Source organism: Squalius cephalus, assembly GCF_949319135.1.
Source record: "Squalius cephalus genome assembly, chromosome: 20".
In the NCBI taxonomy this organism is placed as follows: Eukaryota; Metazoa; Chordata; class Actinopteri; order Cypriniformes; family Leuciscidae; genus Squalius; species Squalius cephalus.
In genome coordinates, this window is record NC_137141.1 from 15,988,927 (window position 1) to 16,009,637 (window position 20,711).

The 20,711-nt window shown below is 36.8% G+C and overlaps 1 protein-coding gene across 16 annotated transcripts in view; it reads right to left on the reverse strand.

The window, feature by feature from the left end:
* The window catches only part of nrxn3a (neurexin 3a), a 282,065-nt gene that overhangs the window by 253,612 nt on the left and 7,742 nt on the right, over window positions 1-20,711 (reverse strand). For all 16 annotated transcript variants that reach the window (XR_013819368.1, XR_013819369.1, XR_013819370.1 and 13 more), the window contains exons 3-5: window positions 17,981-17,998; window positions 17,289-17,318; window positions 17,056-17,067 (exon numbers count right to left, since the gene is read on the reverse strand). Coding sequence is in view for 13 of the 16 variants with exons in the window: in XM_079852844.1 (XP_079708970.1) it covers window positions 17,056-17,067; window positions 17,289-17,318; window positions 17,981-17,998 (60 nt within the window). In the remaining 3 variants the exon portion in view is untranslated. The remainder of the gene's footprint in view (window positions 1-17,055; window positions 17,068-17,288; window positions 17,319-17,980; window positions 17,999-20,711) is intronic.

Genomic DNA, 20,711 nt, shown 5'->3' on the forward strand with positions numbered 1-20,711 from the left:
TGTTGTGTTAGCGGCCCCTAAGTTAATAACTAATGATCGTTGCGACAGAAGTGAATCAATCAAAAGCTGGACAATAACTTTTTTCTAGAGCTGCTATAAAGCCAAAACAATCTCTGTGACTTTAATTTCCTATTATCAATGTAAAGCTGCTTTAGAACAAAAGCGCTATATAAATGAAGATGACTTGACTTGACTTGACTTGATATTTTTCAGGCTTCTTAACACTCCTCTTCTTGATGCCAATGTCCATTTGGGACACAATTGGCTCTCTCTTTTCATGTCAGGTTATTAAACCGATGTGTCCTTAGTTGCTTCGGGCCGAACGGTTCTAAGAACAGTAAGGAATTTCCACTTGAGCCTGGTACGGCACGTTTACAAGCCGTTCTCGGCCTGGAATTCTCGGCACGGTTAGCTAACGGTTGGGTTATTTGTCATACTGCAGAGCCTCTGCCCCTTTGTGCTCCCTGTCATTGGCAGACGTGAAGAATGACACCTTAAACTCACCAAATGTTGTATGAATGTGGAAATAACACCTCTGAAGTATTCATTATTTTAAGCTTCAAAATGTTCCCCAAACTCTCACTATTCACTGACACTAGTGTGTAACAAACTGCTGTAAGTGCAACATCAGAATGTCAGCTACATATCCTAATGTGCAAGAAACCAAACTTAAAAGGATTCTTTCTTTAGAAAGCAAACCTACAGGGAGAATTAAATGCCACATACAGTATATCAACATAGAGAAAGTATAACTCGTATATGCCATACATAGGAGGATTTCTAATTCTCGCCAAAGCTGAAAAGAAAAAGTTTTTAGCTAAGATTAAAAGTAGGAGTGTAAAATGTATCAGCATATCAGGAAATGACACATGACTTCACAACTCAATCGTGTCACATTTCAAGTTTCAAATTAAATGTTTTCCTACTAAAACAAGCGATTCCTTTTCTTCTATGTTTGCTTAAGGTCAACATGAAATCAAAATGGACTCCATTTACTTTCTTAAGACACATTCCTGGCTTATTGTGAATGATACATGTGCATTATTACAGCAAGAACAACAAAACAAAAAGTGTCTTTCATCCACATGCAAAAATTTCCTCTAAAATTAATAGCACCTTTCTAAACTCCTGCCAAAGTGTCGAGTTAAAATCACCATGAAATGATCACCATGACAATTCTTATTTTTAATGGAAGATTGCAGTGTTTATCATAAATTATATATCTGTGCATTTTTTTTATATAATCCATCCCTCCAGCAACCTGTCACACACAAGAGATAAAAAAAACAACAACAACACACTGAGGTTGATTTTTGACCTTTAGTCTTCTCTAAAAAGTGGGTGCCGGCAATCTTTCAAGGGGTTCGTTCTCCTCAAGTGACTGCAATCTCGAATTCAAGTCTGGATTCGATAAGGGACGGAATGTCTACATTTCACAAGCCGATGGTAGACACTCGAGTCTCATCCTATATTTTTTTCTCATTGAGTATTCTGTTTCACCTGGAAATGTTCCACATTATAAAAGTAAAATAAGCTGTAAAATGCTGTTTCATGTTGATTGCGTATGCAGTAGGCAATGAATAGGACGAAAGCTACACATTTTCCTCAACATACATGGTGCACCACCCTAAACTTGGGGAAGCACTCCTACTTACCAGCTGTGTCAATGAGAAAGAAATCCAGGAAGAAGAAAATAATGCTAATTCAATTTGTCAAAAACAAAAAGCTTTGTTTTTGGGAGACTTTGGGCTAAAACATCACACAAAAATAGAAAATCATAATTTGCATTGATTTACCCTTTTCCATTTGGTTAAAATGATTGAAAGATATTAAAGGGATAGTTCACCCAAAAATAATTCAGCATCTGTCATTATTTACTAACCCTCAAACTGCCCCATTGACTTCCATAATATTTGTTTCCATACTATGGAAGTCAATAGGGCCCATCAACTCTTTAATTACCCATGCTCTTCAAAATATCTTCTTTTGTGTTCAGCAGGAGAAAGAAATTCATACAGTTTTGGAACAACTTTAGGACCAAGTAAATAAATGACAGAATTTACATTTTTAAAGTGAACAGAATAAGTCTGAATAGATCAATTATTTATTTTAGTCATTGCAGTAAACTAGTCTGCCATCAGAATGGATTTCAGGTAAAGAGCTGCTCTTGCAGTGGAGCAACTAAAATTGCTCTGAATATTTTATTCAATACAGTCAACTTACCCAAAATAGCAAACAGTCTCATACCAAAGGTCGGCTATGTTAAATTCATAAGCCATGTTGGATGCCAGTGGGTGTAAACAGAGGAAGTCCTCATTCAGCGTAATGCTCCTGGCACATACGAGCAAGACTTGCAAAACCCTGGCAGCAAAGTTGACACATGAGCACATGATGACATCCAAACAACAGCATGTGATTAGCCCAGAAGCATGAATGTCTGGTGGTCTCGCTCTCAGCTATGTTACCCATCACTCCCACAGCACTAAGATGGGGGGGAAAGTGACAGGCGAAATGGTAATCAAAGCAGTGACCTCTTGACAAGAAGTCCACACCTTCAGCATGAAGCTGCCAGCTTTTCCCGACAGGCCAGATCAAAGATGTGTCCATGTAAATGTGTGTATGTTTGTGTCAGATCTGATGTGTCTAGTATGTAGACATTGTTTGTGACACACAAAATCATTTCACTCGAAAACCAATGTACTACAAGAAAAGAATATCAATACAGCAGACAGAATGTCATAATCTGATGTGTCACTGTCTTATTTCTATTCTAAGCCAATCACGGTACAAGCATCTCATGCACGGATCTGCATATCACATGAAACCAAAATGTCATGCAGAGGAACACCGAAAAGCGTTCACGCACACATCATATCAGAGCGGATTTCCCTGCGTCTGGAGCGAACCCACTCGTGCAGTCTGAGCGTACCGTGTTTAATCTGGGACATGAAAGGGCACAGCACAACCTTTGAAGTCTTTCATTTCCTAAATCGAGCTTTCTGAGAGATGAAGACCCACAGTGTCTATTAAAAAAAGGAATAACGGTACCTTTTCTCTCCCTTTGCTTTTTGTGATGGTGAATGGTGGATCTAAAGACCTTAAAACATTAACCGCCCTCTCAAAGGAATGGTGGTGCTTGTGTCATTTTGGATTTCTAACACCGGAAACAGTGGCTTAAGCTGTAGCTAAAAATAAAAATGCTTGAGCTAAATGCTTTTTAACATCTGTAAGTGTTTCTCAACTACTGAAAAGCGTTTTATTAAAGTCACCATGAAATCAAAACAGATCCCCATTACTTTTTCAATAAACATTCCTGGTCTTACTGGCTCTAAAACCCAATGTGTTTGTGTTCATAATCTTCCATCAAACCGTAACGTCTTTTCTCTCTGAAACAACGTTCCTTTGTGGCTGACATCACCAGACCCTTATTTTTCAACCCCCTCCAAACACCTGTCATATTCCCAGAGAACATTTCTTGATTGCCCTTTTTCAAATTAAATGAAATTAAAATTAAATCTTTATACACATTATAAATAAATATATAAAATATATCATGGTTTCCACAAAAATATTAAGAACTACAATGTCTTCAATTTCATAATGTTAAGAAATGTTTCTTGAGCATGAAATTAGCTCAAATTCAGCTTTGCCATCATAGGAATAAATTATTTTGTAATTATAATAATATTTTAAAATGATACATTTTCTACTTTATTTTTGATTTAATAAATGCAGCCTTGGTGAGAATAAGAGACTTCTTCAAAAAACCGACTAAACATGTAGGCCTACATAGAAGAACTGTAATAGCATATTCATTCTATTAAGATAAATGAAAATTATTATTTTAATCACTGAGGCTTACAGACTAGGCTATTCATTAGTATTGTAAAGTACTGTAGATCTACTGGTGTCTGGCTATGTTTTCTAAACACAACAGATGTGTGCACCAGATAAATTATGTTCTGTCCTCTACTATTGACTTTGCCTGAGGTAAAACTGTGTTTTGGGCCAATGGGAATTCTCAACTGATTTACGGAAACTACTGATTATATCATAACACTATTAAAGGAACAGCATTTAATTTTTTTTTTTCCACTGGCATATTTGCATGGAAATTTACTGGATCATGTCTTGTGAAACATCAGCAGAAGACAACTTGATCTAGCAGTGACTTACATAATAAAACAGTCAAGTTCTAAATTGAGCACTTAGGAACACAGTAATTGCCCTCTGATGAAATATTGCTTGCTTTGAAAACAGACAATCATCCTTCATTATTGTTTTGCCTGGCTCTTGTTGGCAGGGCATCTCATCTGGCTTGAGGTCACAAACTCTGTTTCACAGCAAGGCCAGATCAGGTGACTATCTCAGGCTTCCAAAGCACTGAGGGGGGGTTACTCACACCAAACACGGGCACGACACCGACACCGGTTACATTCGACGTGTGTGCTCTAGTAGAGAGAAGAGCAGGAAAGAAAAGATGTGCAGCGTTTAACCAAAAGCACAGGTCAGAGTGTCCACAACAAGGACAAGATCCTGTCTCACAAACACACAATTACAGTGATGCCAGGCCTTAAAGGGATAGTTCACCCAAAAATGAAAGTAAGCCCATGACTTACTCACCCTGAAGCCATCCTAGGTGTATATGACATTCCTCTTTCAGACGAATACAATCGGAGTTATATAAAATGTAAGCTTGATAATGGGAGTGAATGGCTGTATGTCTTTGGAAGTCCATAAAAGCGCATATATTGCTTTTATCATGGATAGATGCGCTTTTATGGACTTCCTTAAGACATACAGCCATTCACTCCCATTTTCAAGCTTGGAAGTGCCAGGACATTTTTTAATAAAACTATGAAAAACAAATCTTTATTGTGAGATTTTCTAAATATTACATTTATCAGTGTTATTAAACTAGTGTTTTTAACCACTTTAAGTGAGTGTTAGATGATGGCTAAAACAATCTAAATGCATGCACATCATCCTATAAATATATATAATATTTTATATAATGTAAATAAATTATATTACAAAATAATACAAGTATAGAAACAGTATATTGTGCATCCATAAGGGAAATTAAAATTAAAATGTTAATCAAAACTGAATAAATTAAAACCTCTACAGGTCCAAGCCTTATTCTCTGCTCTTTTTTTAGTGCCTGTAAAAATACCTGCTGTTAAGCATGTGCTCGGTGAAGTCTAGGTTGTGTGTGTGTGTGTGTGTGTGTGTGTGTGTGTGTGTGTGTGTGTGTGTGTGTGTGTGTGTGTGTGTGTGTGTGTGTGTGTGTGTGTGTGTGTGTGTGTGTGTGTGTGTGTGTGCGTGTGCATGTGTGTGTGTGTGTGTGTGTGTGTGTGTGTGTGTGTGTACACTTAACAGGTTCTCAAGTCCAGGCCAGGGCTGACCTGCTTCCTCATGGCCCTTTGCCCAGGCAAGACTCATGAATTTTTCACAACGCACACAATTCAAACGGTGTTCAGCAGCACATACACACACTGCAGGTTAGCCAGACCAGGGTAAAAAGTGGGTCAGAATCTGCCATCCACCAAGAGATTCCTCAGGCAGTCATCATGATCAGGTGTTGTGCTGTGTAGAAAGTAGTGTGTGTGTGTGTGTGTGTGTGTGTGTGTGTGTGTGTGTGTGTGTGTGTGTGTGTGTGTGTGTGTTATTAGGCCTACATTTTGTTTTGTTTTTTGAAAATAGCACATTAGAAAACAGAGTGCTTTTTGTGTTCAATTTCTCACTGTATATGCTCTAAATTATACAGATAATGAATGAATGAGAAAACATTTTTGCTGTATTTTCAAGACTTCCACACCCATTTCCAAGTCCAACATCAAGTGGCATTTATCTTGCCCTTCTCAAGCAGGGCGTTTGAAGCTGAATGGAATGAAGCATAATTCTCAAAGCTATTCTTAGACCTTAAGTGTGTCCACACATTGTGAGAAATGCCTACATGCAAGTCTTCATTAAGAAGGTTGATATTATGAAAGCAGAAGTCAGTACTGTGACGCACTGTTTAATCCCGTATGCGGATTATAACAGGGAAAGAAAATTAGGGTTAGGGCTGCATGAGCTAGTATAAGATTTCCACTGATGCACGAAAGTGTCCGCTTTAGTTAGACTTAGCCAAGACTAGGGAAAACAAGAGGCCAAGCACCATGCTAACACACACCATCCTAAAGAAACAGCTTGAGAGGGGTTACTATGGCAACCAAGTTCTGCTTGAGAGGGGTATTGATTACTAGCAGGTGTAGGTTATCTCACACATATAATGCACACATTTACACATTTAGTAATCTAAATGAGAACATGGCGTTCTGTTGTTTTCATACAAACTAATAATTACTATAGACTATCAAAATGATAGTCTTTTAGGAGGCAGTATAACTACTTTGCTTAACTTGTTCCTCCAAGCTGCTCACTAGGCTTTGTTTGGAACAAAGCTAATTTTATCTGTTCTAGCAAAACTTTTCACCCCTGAAGAGATGAAAAACAAACTCCTACAAACAATTCCTATAAACTAAATTAATGGTATCCTACTGGCTATATTCTAATTCCATATGTATGTATAACAGCAATCCTCTTAATAAACTTTAAATAAAGATGCTTACTGTGTCCAGCATGTACACAAGACTACCTGAAAGACTGTACAAACAACTCTGATCTCAGATAACTCTCAATCAATGATGGTTAATAGTGCTAAATATGCTTGTTTCATGCTTGACGCAATGAAAGCCCTTTGCTGTCTCCAAGTATACAAAGTAATGAGGATCAATAGGTGTACTGCTGGACACCAGATGTTCATTTCTGCCCACTTCTAACAACACATTTACAGCTTGGCACTGTATGACCTCTGTGCTGATCCAGATATCTACACACGGAGACTTACATATAAACTCTCATTATCCCAAAACAGATTTTATCATGGCTGATTAACAATAAATATTGTCTTGATCCTTGTAACTGAGAGATCTCCAAAACAACAACAACAACAACAACAACAACAACAAAACAGTATGTGTAGAATAAATGCATTGTGCTATTTAAGATATTCTTATTTGCCTTACAACCAACTAAATTTGGGATATTAAATATTCATCAAAAATCATACATTTCAAAATATCAAAGAAAACATGCTGAAAAAATCTATAAGCTTATGTGTAAAATAAATAAGGTTACATCTTTCCATTTTTTGTTCTATAGAAACTAGAACTCCATTACATTTGGCCCATCTTATTTTTGTCAGTGTCATAAAGACAAGTTGTGTCATTTCTGAATCAATTTCCATTACTGAAACATGACATTTTCAAATGACAAATAACAGACCAATGCCATTCACTCTCATGTGAAGAAAAAAATAAATAAAAATCGTATTATTGCCTGAAGAGCAACATTTTCAAAAAGATGTAACCGAGTGATTGAGATGTCTCAAAAAAGAGTGAGATGTAATATCTTAAAATGAGATAAGGTACCACACTAAACAATCTGTTCACTCTGAAAATAGCTGGAAAGAAGAGACTATCATATGAAATTTAACAAATCGAAGTACACTGGCCCGGGCTGATTCATGCATTCACCACCGCTAATTCTGTTCTCCATTCCACCCTGTCTGTGATGCAAAACAGAGAGGTTAAATCTTACTAATTGAAGTGGTCACCAAGTTTAGTAACATTCCGATGAAGCTGTGATTTTTTTAAATTCAAAACAGAACATTTTTTGGTCAGAAATGACCGAAGAGCACCTGAGGGTTAAAATAAGCAGTGCTTTTTGCAAATGTGCCTTCTACTTCTGCATGTATGATGAGATTGGCCAAAAATATCTTGCATCCATAAGCCAGAATATAGCACGCAAACAAATGTAATATTTAAGCAATAAGCCATACAAGGTTGTGCACTGCATTGACTTTACCACAGGTAAGGGACTGGTAAGTGAAATGGAGTGCTAAAAATAGTAAAATCACTGTAACACACAGTCCAGAATGGTTTTTGTCCAAGATTTAATTTATCACAGGACACAAATAAGTAATAATGTAAATATTTATATAATTATTATTCATTTTTATAAGTAAAAAAGTCAAATAATACATTTAGAACTTGCTTTTACAACAAGCATGCAAACCCCTAATCTGCAAACCAGCTTGTGAGAGTGGCTTTTAACCCACAGAATCTGTGTTCATCTGATTGATTACTTGGTATTCTTTTCATTATGTCATGATTACCTATTTCAACAAATAATTAACAGTTTTTTGTTCACCGGGAAACATCCGAGCTGGTCTGTCACGATTTGAGTGGTCGCCTTGTTCTCTTGTTTTGTCAGGGACAAAGGACCGCCACAAGCCAGTTGAATGTGAGGACAATAATCACATTTAGCCATAATCAAATGGCACTTGTTCCCTCTAGGGACCGGAAAGGAAATCGTTGTGTACAGTAGCTTAATATGTCAGGTGTGACTCAGGGAAATTGGAGGCAATTATGGCCATAACTGCATTCAGATGGGTGGACTCTGGGGGTTGGAGTAAGGCTTCATTTTTTGTTTGTTTGTGTGTGTGTGTATGTGTGTATCGGGTGTGATTGATGTTCTTTTCGGTGTTACCCTTTGGGAGTTGGAAAAAGAGGGCTGTGGGGAGGGGGACGATGAGTTCTGTTGTCTCGGTTACAGCGTGTGGAGAGGGGGGAAATCACGGAGGGGGAGGTGATGAGGCTATTCTGTTTGAGGGCACCCTGTGTGGCTGGTCCTGATTACACAAGAGAAGCCATCGCTCTCTGATCAGCAGACAGTCAGCAAGGTGGCTCAATCAGGCTTTCCTAAGAGCTCTTCCTGCACTGATGAGACCTGAGGGGTCTTCAGTGAATGACATTTAAAAAAAAAAAAAAAACAATACAAATTATGGACAACATGAAATGCATAACACAGCTCTGAAAGTAACATCCGACTGGCATGTTTCCTAACACATTTGAACCTAAAAGATGATTCATGCATTTGTATCTCTCTCACAAAAACACATTCAGTATTTGCTTGAAGACAACACTCTAACCTACTATTACTAAGAAGGCAATCATGATCCATTTTAAATTAACATTTAGGCTGCGTTTGTGCAATTAAAAAGGTGAGCAAACTGCAGATCAATGGAAGGGGAATTCTGGTTAAACAGGTTTGTTCTGAGTGCCAGAGAGACAAAGTGACCGAGGGATTAGTAGAGCAAATGGAATTACAGGCCTCCCAAACATGTGATAAGGATTTCATTATCTGGCTCTCACACACACCATGTGTCACCTCACTGTCAGGAAGGCCTGCCTTCAGATGTGTGGTAACGGAGAACGGTGTCATAAAAACACTCCACTCAGAGGAACAGGGTGGCAGAGCCCTTCGTACTGCAGCAAACAAGGTGTAAAAGTGAATCACAATAGGATTCTTCATTTCAAATGGGGTCAGAGAAGTTCCTTCAGTTTGGTCTGGACAGGAAAGGTTCAGTTTGGTTTAGAACGGAAACGTAAAAGAGCATTAATGATGAAAAGTTTGAAATGGAAAAAAAAGAAATAAAACTAAAGAAAATTAAAGAAAAAGAAAGAAAGAAAAAGAAAAGAAAAAGCAAGAAATACTATGCTAGATAAGAAAAAAATGAGGTTTAAAAAATAAGAAAATCCTGAGAAAAGAAAAGAAAAGAAAAGAAAAGAAAAGAAAAGAAAAGAAAAGAAAAGAAAAGAAAAGAAAAGAAAAGAAAAGAAAAAACAATTTTTATTTATTTTTTATTATTTATTTTTTTGGAGAAAGAGTGAGCTGATCAGTCCCTACTTTCTCAAGGTTAGGAAGCTGGGTACATAATGGAATCAAATCTGATTAGATAATTAGCATAGCATTTGCATAATGGCACTTCAATTCATTACCTTGCATGCGAGTTCATCAGCATAGCGTGAGCTACAGTGTTTCCACTCCCCTCTGTCCTGTAACAAAGCTCAGACTCTCCATTGCCATCCAAAAAGGTCAACTCATTTTCTGCCTCCTGTACCAACTAATATCTATCAAAGACTCGCACACTTGCAGAATGACTTCAGAAATCTCTGGGTGGTCTGGAGCAGAGCCACAGTAACCAATCTGACCGCTGTGCAAAGCAGGCAATATTTGCAGACTTGTGTTGATTTACGTTCATTAAAATGAATATTTTTGCAAATGATTTAAGATAGTAAAGAGGAACAGGTGAAACACACTGCATTGTGTTAGGGGTATTATGACAAAAAAAAAACAAGAAATACCAATTAGAATATCCATTTACTAAAAATCTAGTGAAAATCTCTCAGCTCAGACAAAGCAAAGACAGGTCAAATTCATACTATCATTAGCCATGCACATGAAAGTAAAATCCAAGTTATCTCAATGGAAAGAGACTCGTGCTACAGCCTCCTGTTTTTCAGATTAGAAACGTCTGAAACAAAGCTGATAGCTCAATGATAGCTCCATAAATGAGAACTCCATTATGTCTAAGCTATAAAAAAGCAAACTTTGAGCAAAATGGACACTTCTCCTTTTGAGATCTCAACAAAATCACAACATATCACAAATATGCACTCAATAAATACTTGCATACTAGCATACATTCTATGCTAGGCGACCCACATTATTTTTGACATATTTCAATGAGACATAAATGAGAACTCTCACACCTCTCCTCTACAGCTTCAGAAGAGATCTTAATAAATGTCAAAAACTGTGCTCAAATTTTCCAAGATAAGTCTGTTTCAATACTCCCTTAAATGTTTCTCATCACACTTTTCTTAGACCAAATGATCTAATCTTTTATAGTTCAGTACTTTTCTGTAACAATTGTCTTATTTGTCTAGTTGTAGAATTCATAGACAAAGCTGATACTTCAAATAAATGTAAATGAGAACTCGGTTATGCTTCCCAAGTTATGAAAGAACAACCTCTGAGCCCCAAAATATTCCCCTGTTCTTGTTATAGTGTTAATTAGAAGTGGTAGTATTTTTACCAGTATTAGAAGTGGATTGCTATTTTCACAATACACTGGCTCAAACTTATTGCATTTATAAAACAGTACCGCATAATAAAAATACTTGGTGCATTTTATTTGTTGTTTAATATAAACATGACAAAGTATATTGATTTGAATGATTAATAGTGATTAAAGCTGTCATGAAATGAAAATTTCAATTCACCAATCTATTTTCATCATTTATTTTTCAAATGCATGTTATCTTATATACAACAAAATGTTCCTCTGGGAAAATAAAGTTACATCACAGATAAACTAACAGATGGAAATAAAGAGAAGACTCAAAAACAATGACAGACAGGAAGTCCCTAAAGACCCTTCTTCATCTTTGTCCTCTGACTTTCTGTTGTTTTCTGACATATGCCTGTGCCAGAGAGGAGAACAGTGTGCAGACTGATATGATTGACTTCAGACGGGTGCCGAGGAATGGCGTCCGAGTGCCCTGAGATACGCAGACATGAGCGACAAGCCCTGGGCTACCCAAAAACAGCTGCTGCCTCTCACTTCCTTCCTCTACGATACTGCAGACACAACACTGTCAAACATTACAAAGCGCTACAATTAGGAATCTTCCTGAGGTTTAACTGCAAGAGGTTTCTGAGGAAATTATAAAAAAAGAAAAAAAAAGAAAAGAGGAACATTCCGAGATTCACGAGCAGTACAAACTCGCTCGGCGGTGACAGGTGAAAGAGATGCGGCGATGGAAACAAATGCAGATAAATAAACATTTCGTAGTATCATTCGGCACAGCCGAGAAGCAAATGGGCTCCTAAATGGATGCCCTTGTCATCTTAACTTGGGCGTACAGCCAGGCTGGTTTGTAATAATGTCCCCCCGTCTAGCAGAGGGATTTAACGCAAGGAGGTAGCAGGAGAGACAGTGTCGGAGACAGCGCTACAATACAACTGCTTTTGATGCGACGCAGGCAAATACGTGCTAATGCATCTGACTGGCTATATACTGTATTGTCTGTCTGCCAGGTTCTTGCTGACTGGGCTCTGACTTAGCACTAAAATTGGGTTGAGGGAAGAAACTAGGTTGGCAAAAGTAATTGCAGCATATGCCTGGATTCATTTTAGTTTATATCAGCATTCATGCAATAAAGACCACACCCTTTATACTGTACTATGCATTTCTAACGTCCAATGACAGGTGTTTTCACCTGCGAATTCTGCATTCCCTATAGTGATCCCAAAAACTGTTAATTCACATTTATTAATTTAGCAGACACTTTTATCTAAAGAGACTTACAAAGTAGAAATATTACAAACAATTTGTCCTAACCCCAACAAAATTCATAGTATACAATGCCAGGTTAAAAAAATATAAAGAAATAAAGAAGACAAAAATAGTAGTGTGCATCATCAACGTCATATGTTTTGTCTCTTTACTTTTGCTACCAAAACTTAACATACATAGAATGTATTTGTGTCTGTGACATGATATCATATGGAACCGATCCAACCGATATAGATATCATTCCACAAAGTGATGATGTTACTGACCATTACATGGTAACTTGCATATTACGTACTGCTGTAATATGTCATGCTGCGCCGCGTTTTCGACCAGGCAGAACAATCCTACCATCCACCTTAGATAATTTCTCAAATTGCTTATCTCATCTGTCTCAGCTGCTGCCTGAACCCAAACAAACAGATGAACTAGAAGAACTAACTAGCACTATGAGCACCATTCTCTCCAGAACATTGGATATTGTTGCACCCATTAAATTAAAAAAGGTCAGAGAGAAAATTAAAGCACCATGGTACAACAATACTACGCATGTTCTAAAGAGAGAAACACGTAATTTAGAGCGTAAATGGAAACAAACTAATTTAGAGGTCTTTAGAATCGCGTGGAAAGACAGTATGTCACGTTATAAAAAGGCCCTAAAAGCGGCCAGGGCTGAGCATCTCCGCAAACTAATAGAAAACAACCAAAACAATCCAAGGTTTTTATTTAACACCGTGGCTAGACTAACAAATAAACAAGCATCACCTGAACAAAATATCCCGTTACAGTTTAGTAGTAATGATTTCATGAACTTCTTCACTGAGAAAATAGAAAGCATCAGAACTACAATTGTAAACGTTCAATCTTCAATCGCGCCTTATAATTCAGCCTCAATTATCACCCCGCAAGAACAATTACAGTGCTTTACAACTATAGAACAAAAACAGTTAAATAAACTTATCACTTCATCTAAAACAACAACATGTTTATTAGATCCTATACCAACTAAACTACTGAAAGAAGTGTTACCTATAGTGGAAGAGCCTCTCCTCAACATTATTAACTCATCTTTATCTTTAGGTCATGTTCCAAGAACATTTAAATTGGCAGTTATAAAACCACTCATTAAGAAACCACAATTGACTAGTTGCACGTGGCCGCCATTTTGGAATTCGGATCAGCGAGTGTACGCGTAGACACTTTCGAATTACGGCCAGTGCGGGGAGCCGGAAAAAGCCGAAAATTATCTTTTATAGTTGTTTATAGAATCAATTATCACTTAAAATACTACTAAGATCCATATTACTATCGCACGAGCCAATGGCAATTAAATGCACGGATGCATAGTCAGATTAATGAATGAAATACAACTGATTACGAACAAGATTGTATTTGATTAATGCTGCGTACACATCGTCTATGGTACACATACGCAATGACAATTATGCCTACTGTAAATATAGAGTTACAGCTACGATTAGAGTTGTATGCTTAAAATGCAGTGTGAACATTCACATGTTTGACCTGAGATAGGCTACAATTTATCTCCGTAAATACTATTTTCTCAATTCTGCGCATATATTTTTACTTTATTACATCAATTGCTCGATCAATATTATCATCAAATATTTTACATTTTTAACTGGAGGTTCCACGAACAACTGAATATAGGTAAGTTTGTGTATATTTTATACGTAGTAAAATACTATGCTGCTTATAAACACCAGACAGATAATGATTTATGAAACAGATGGTCTTTACTCATCTCACTTGCACAAAATAAATGCAGTAATAGAAAGCATATAAACGCACAGGTGAAATACACTGAAAATTATATGCATTTAAAAATTTGGTCGGGTTGAAGTCATCCCTCCGGTCGCTGTTGTCTCTCGCTCTCGCTGTCAGATCACCGGAAGTACTGGCGCGCACACTCAAGTTCGAACGTCAATGGTCGCCGTGCACGGAGCGAATTAGATCATAATAACCTAGCAAATTATAGACCCATTTCAAATCTTCCATTTATGTCTAAAATATTAGAAAAAGTTGTGTCCGCTCAACTGGTCTCTTTCTTGCAAGAAAATGACATCTATGAAAAGTTTCATTCTGGTTTCAGGCCGCACCATAGCACTGAAACTGCGCTCGTTAAAATCACAAATGATTTACTTATAGCTTCTGACCAAGGCTGTATCTCAATACTAGTTTTACTTTATCTTAGTGCTGCGTTCGATACTATAGATCACACAATACTCTTAGATCGACTACAAAATTATACTGGTGTTCAAGGACAAGCATTAAGCTGGTTCAGATCATACTTATCTGACCGATACAATTTTGTCTATTTAAATGGAGAAAAATCAATCATAACTCCAGTAAACTATGGAGTGCCGCAAGGATCTGTGTTAGGCCCTCTATTATTCTCAATATATTTGCTGTCACTTGGAAATATTATAAGGAGACATGGAATTAGTTTCCATTGTTATGCTGATGACACTCAAATATATATTTCATCACGGCCGGATGAAAACGCTAAATTATCCAAATTGACAGAGTGTGTTAAAGATATAGGCTAAAAGTAATTTTCTTTTATTAAATCCTGACAAGACAGAGGTAATACTTATCGGTTCAAAAAACCGCCCACAAAACCTCTCACAATACAACTTTAACATAGTAGGATGTCCTGTTACTTTATCCTCTACAGTAAAAGACCTGGGTGTTATACTAGATTGCAACCTGTCTTTTGAAAATCAGATTTCATATGTTACAAAAACAGCCTTTTTCCACCTTAGAAACATTGCTAAGCTACGTAATATGCTATCAGTTTCTGATGCAGAAAAGTTAGTTCATGCATTCATGACCTCGAGACTAGATTACTGTAATGCTTTATTAGCTGGTTGTCCTGCATCCTCAATAAACAAGCTACAGTTAGTCCAAAATGCAGCCGCTAGAGTTCTTACTAGATAAAGAAAATATGATCACATAACACCGATTTTAACATCACTACATTGGTTACCTATAAAGTCCCGTATTAACTACAAGGTATTGCTACTGACTTATAAAGCCCTAAACGGCTTAGCTCCAGTCTATTTAACCGATCTTCTATCGCCCTATAATCCATCGCGCTCTTTAAGATCACTAAATTCTAGGCTTTTGGTCATACCTAGGATATTCAGATCCACCAAAGGAGGGAGAGCATTTTCACATTTAGCTCCAAAACTCTGGAATAGCCTTCCTGATACTGTTCGTTGCTCAGACTCGCTCTCCCAGTTTAAAACTAGATTAAAGATGCATCTCTTCAGCCAGGCATTCATATAGCCTAATATTTTTAATCTTACAGTTAAATATGGTCTCTAGTTCATAAACGCCAGAGGAGAACTGGCCCCCGACTGAGCCTGGGTTCTCCCAAGGTTTTTTTTTTCTCCATTAGGTCACCTGATGGAGTTTCAGGTCACCATTAGGTCACTTGATAGAGTTTTTCGGTTCCTTGCCACTGTTGCCTTTGCCTTGCTCAGTTGGGGATATTTTGGGGATATTTTATCAATCAATAAATTCCACTAGAAACAAACATTGTTGTATTATTTTAATTTAATACTGTGAAGCTGCTTTGATACAATCTGTATTGTGAAAAGCGCTATACAAATATACTTGACTTGACTTGACATGAAAAAACTAAACTTTTTCCATTCCTCAAGGCAATCAAGCAGGTTCCGTTCTGCAAATTAGACTTTTACAATTACTTTCATACCAACTGTGAACTATTATGAAGTCCACATGAACCGTAATAGGAGTGTGAATTTTGATCTTTTTGTCTGCTCGACAAATCAATTAGATCTGCATTCACCCAAAAATGCTACTGTAACCAATCAAAGTATTAAAAATGTAATGTTTTGAAGCTGAAATAAAGTCTTGCATTTAGCCTATTATGTTTTCATAATTGACCACTGCAATTGATCAAGCCTTAAACAAGCATACTCAGGTTTTCACACATGCTGCTCCAATAAAACAAACCAATTCTGCAGCTAAATGTCCTCATGTCCACACCGAAATCTCTATTGTGAAAACTCTGAAAGCAGACAGAAACATCCAGCAAATCACCCTTAACACAGGAAACTTATAAATAAGTCAATTCAAATGTCCTGCAAAAAAAATCCAGTGCAATCCAGGCCTATTCTATTTGAAGAATTAAGTTATTTGTCCCCTCCGAGACTTGCTGAAATATTGGTTTGGGTGAGACAAAGGGATGACATGTGGCTCAACAGCGTTCCACAGGCATGCTCAGCCCAGCAGGAAGTCAGGGCTAAATCGAGCCCATCTACAAACCTAGAGAAGCCAGCTATGAAATGACATGACAGCGCACATGCACTGCCAGAATGAAATATCACAGTTCTTTTCTTCCTTTTCATTTCTTTATTTCCAAAAAAAAACACAAAGCGGAAGTCATTGTAGCACCTGACTGAACACAAGCACAACACTTCTCAAAATTCCACATGAAAGATCCAAACCACACAAAAAAATGACATATTAAGCATTATTCATGGTCTTGAGCAAGACAAAATAAGCATTTTTAGCAGCTGAGCTGATACAAATATCTATTGGTTATAAGAGCACCAGGGAGGTAGACTCTACAGTTCAGACCATTCAGGCTGCAGTCAGAATACCTTTGGTGTATTTGCCTTCAATTAACTCTCATTTAATTATACTCTTGTTTCAGTCACCCATGGTGAGCAGCTATTAGCAAAAAAATAACTAATAACAAGGATGTAAACACAAGAGAGCACAACTTGAGGTAAAAAAAAACAGTTCTGTACCTTTGCCCTTGGCTTGAGAAAGGAGACGAAAGGCAACAAAGAGATGGAGAGTATCCACAGAAGGAAAGCATGGAGAGATACGAAGAAACGGTCAAAGATCAATCCACATCTATGCATTCAAGGTTCAGAATAACAGTTTAGCTCATTCAATGCACAGCAATTCAGTCAATTCAGGCATGCAACATATAAGCAAATCACAATAGAGTGAATAACAGTGAAAGGGTGTGGCATACCTTGATCCGCCATCATCATGTGTGCAAAACCTTTGAGGAACAGAGAAAGTCACAGAAAGAGAAGAACATCTTTAGGTATGTATCAGAGCATACAGTGACCTTACATCTTGGCAGAAGAAAAAAGGTTTTGACTTGTTAAAGTGGTAATTAGAAGTAGTAATATGAAGTAATTACAAGTGTTTTTTATTTTTTTAGTCTAATGTGACAGCTACATTTTTTTTAGGTTGTAAAGGGGAATATTTTGTGAATATTGTAGATTGCTATTTTCACATTACACTGTCTCAAACATATCTAATTTATAAAACAGTACTGCATAATAAAAATACCAGGTGCATTTTATTTGTTATTCAATATAAACATGGCAAAGTATAATGATTTTAATGATTAATGTAGTGATTAAAGTTCTATTCTATTCTATTCATCTATCTATTCATCATCTATTTGAAAAACATTTGTTTTCTTTTTGATTATCATAAATTGGAGGGGAATATTTGTCTCTACTATGGTTTCATTGCGTCTTTAAGTATTTTTCATTATGGTAACTTTACTGGGAACACAGCAATAATGTTAAGCATATTTGAAAATTTCTATTGTTACTATACATTTGAATACTGTGTGCACTGTGCATCAATAATGCTTTTACTGCCTGTAAAAGACAATTCAATACAACTTAAAGGATATTATCAACTCACCTGGGATGCTGTTGGCCTCTGATGGTGTTGCAGCAAAGAAGCCACAATGGAAAAAAGAAAAAAGAGAAGAGAGACATTGCAGCCATTAGAGCCCACTCAAATTATCTTTGCATGAAAACTATCATGCAAACTCTGACACACCTGCCAGCATGCACCGAGCAGACATCTGCCCTGTGCATGTACACAGAAACCCTTAAATGCCCCTTGCATTCATCCATCCATCCATCCATCCATCCATCCACCCTCTCTTCTCCCTGGGAAATGAGGAGGAGGGGGGGGGGGATCAGATCTATGGTGTATGAAACACCATGACACATCAACATCTAAGAGGTCTAGTCCATCTTCCATGTCTTACACACACTCCCAAAACCCACATCCACGCCTGGGCCATAAATCCAAACAGGCAACGGGACCTGTTCCCTTTAGAGAGGGTTGTGGATTTATGAGACGCTGATGTTTGTCTAAAGCACTGTTCCATACTCAGAGCCCACATTTACTCTCATTGTAGACACACACTCTCTCTCTCTTTGTCACAGGCCGCCTTTAGCACTGAAGCACTGGGCTGACTCATTTCATTATTGCACTCTGGCCGTCTCCCAAACCAAAGGGCATCCAACACTGATAAACGGGTATTGCAATGCTCTGTGTGATGAAAAACAGCTAATCTAAGATTTTTCTAATCTGTTCAGGCAATAGGGATGGTTCATGATAATCCGAACATCCAACTACTCGATTAGTGAGGTCAGCGATTTTTGAAAGCTTTGATATTTTTAGCAGTGGTGCTTTTTATTGTGCTGTGCTTTAGCTGTTAGACACGGTAAAACCATTTTAAACACACTGTGTAGCATTTATGCTTTTAAATGCAATGTGACTATTAAAAGTATTAAATTAAATGTGACTATTAATTTGACTATTTAAAAAAATATGCACATGGCAGGATTCTCAAATATATATATTTTTTATGTTAACAATTTTATTTAAAATATATAACAAAATTAAAAACATATGTAGACATTTTAACTATAACTAGGTATATATTTTAAAATACTGTTTTATTTATTATTATTTAGCTTTTAGCTAACTCTGATATTATTACAATGAATAATTTAATATGATTCTAAAGAATTACAGATTTTGCTGTTGATATTTTTAGTACTAGGCACAGCCAGGCCAAAGAACCAACGTATCTGTTGCCAGTGCACACAAACTGCAGCTAATACAGGAAATTAAGGGAAACCTGATGGGGTCTGCCTCCATTAAATGCTTTTAGTGCAGAGTAATTACAGCTACATTAGACATGCATTTAGTCCTGTATGTGTTGATGTCTGTACTGACTGAAAATGCAATATGTCATCTATCATGGTCACTCATTTTAGGGACACGTTCCAATGTGTAAGCGTGTCTGTCTGCCGTGCTTGTTAAAGGCTGGTACAGAACATTAAGTCCTCTGATGAGATGCATTAACCTGGTGGGGAAAGTATTAGGATGTGATTTGAGAGCAGATAATGCAGAGTTAGGCTACACTCAGCATGTGAGTGCCATGGTGACTTGATTGATGTGTTCAGCTCTTGAATTGACCTATACTGAAGTTCTGATGTCTGGCTGGAATACAATCGTCTGCATGCACTGTCAGCCTTCTACGATGACCTAGTTTCTCAGAAACAGTGGTGAGACAAAAAATGATGTATAGTTGTGGCACATCAACAAGTGAATGATTAGTTTAATCTGGATTTACACCAAATTGTCATGATTAAATCGATGATGATCAAATAAATGATAAAATAAAATGAATATATTAAATTAACTATAATCCAAACATTTTGCGAAAAAAGTGAAAATGTTGTTCAATTACTTCAAAAACAGTTAGCCTATAGTATACCTCTCACACACAACAAACACCACTATTTAAACATAATTTCTGGTGGGAGGGGAATTCAAATAGACGTATAATTATATAAAATAAATAAATAAAAGTAAATGTTTACAGTCTTTTAACTTTGGGTAAGTTACTCGAAAAAGTAATTAATTACTAGTTACTAATTACATAAGTCCCATATCAAACTTGACCAGTTTAACAATACAAGAATAGACATGAAACTGATCTTTTAATTCTTTCAAACTAATAATATAAAATTGCATATAGTAAATTGCTCTTGAACTTGGAAGGTTACATTAAAAAAATAAATAATAATTTAATATTAGACGTTAAATATTGATGTTAAATTCACTTTTGTTTTTTATAGAATTGTTCAATAGTCTAAAAGTATTTAATGCAATTTTATCAGAAGTAACTGTAATTAAATTACAGAAAAATTTAGAGTAATCCCTTACTTTACTTTTCAAGGGAAAATTAAAACGCATTACACCCAATACTTGTCTTAACCTTAAAAAAGTAAGGTCTACATATCCTCTTGATGCACTTTTGAATTTTTGCTTTGTTTACATTAAAAAAAACAGGAGGAGATTTGTAAAGAGTGGCCAGCTTAAACATAAACCTCAGCGTACCAATTCAGAGACCATCCACATGGGAAAACAGATTGAGTGTTTGTTTTGCTGCCAAATGTTTATTATTCTAATCCGCCAAAAGATTACGCGCTTTTGCAAATGATGTAGCGCCGTGGCTATCACGATTTTTACAGAGCGAGGAACATACGCCACGGCAACTCAAAACAGTTCTGAGGCCATTTTAGCCATCTGGCCATCGAGAGGAGTGTCAGATTGTTGTTGCCGC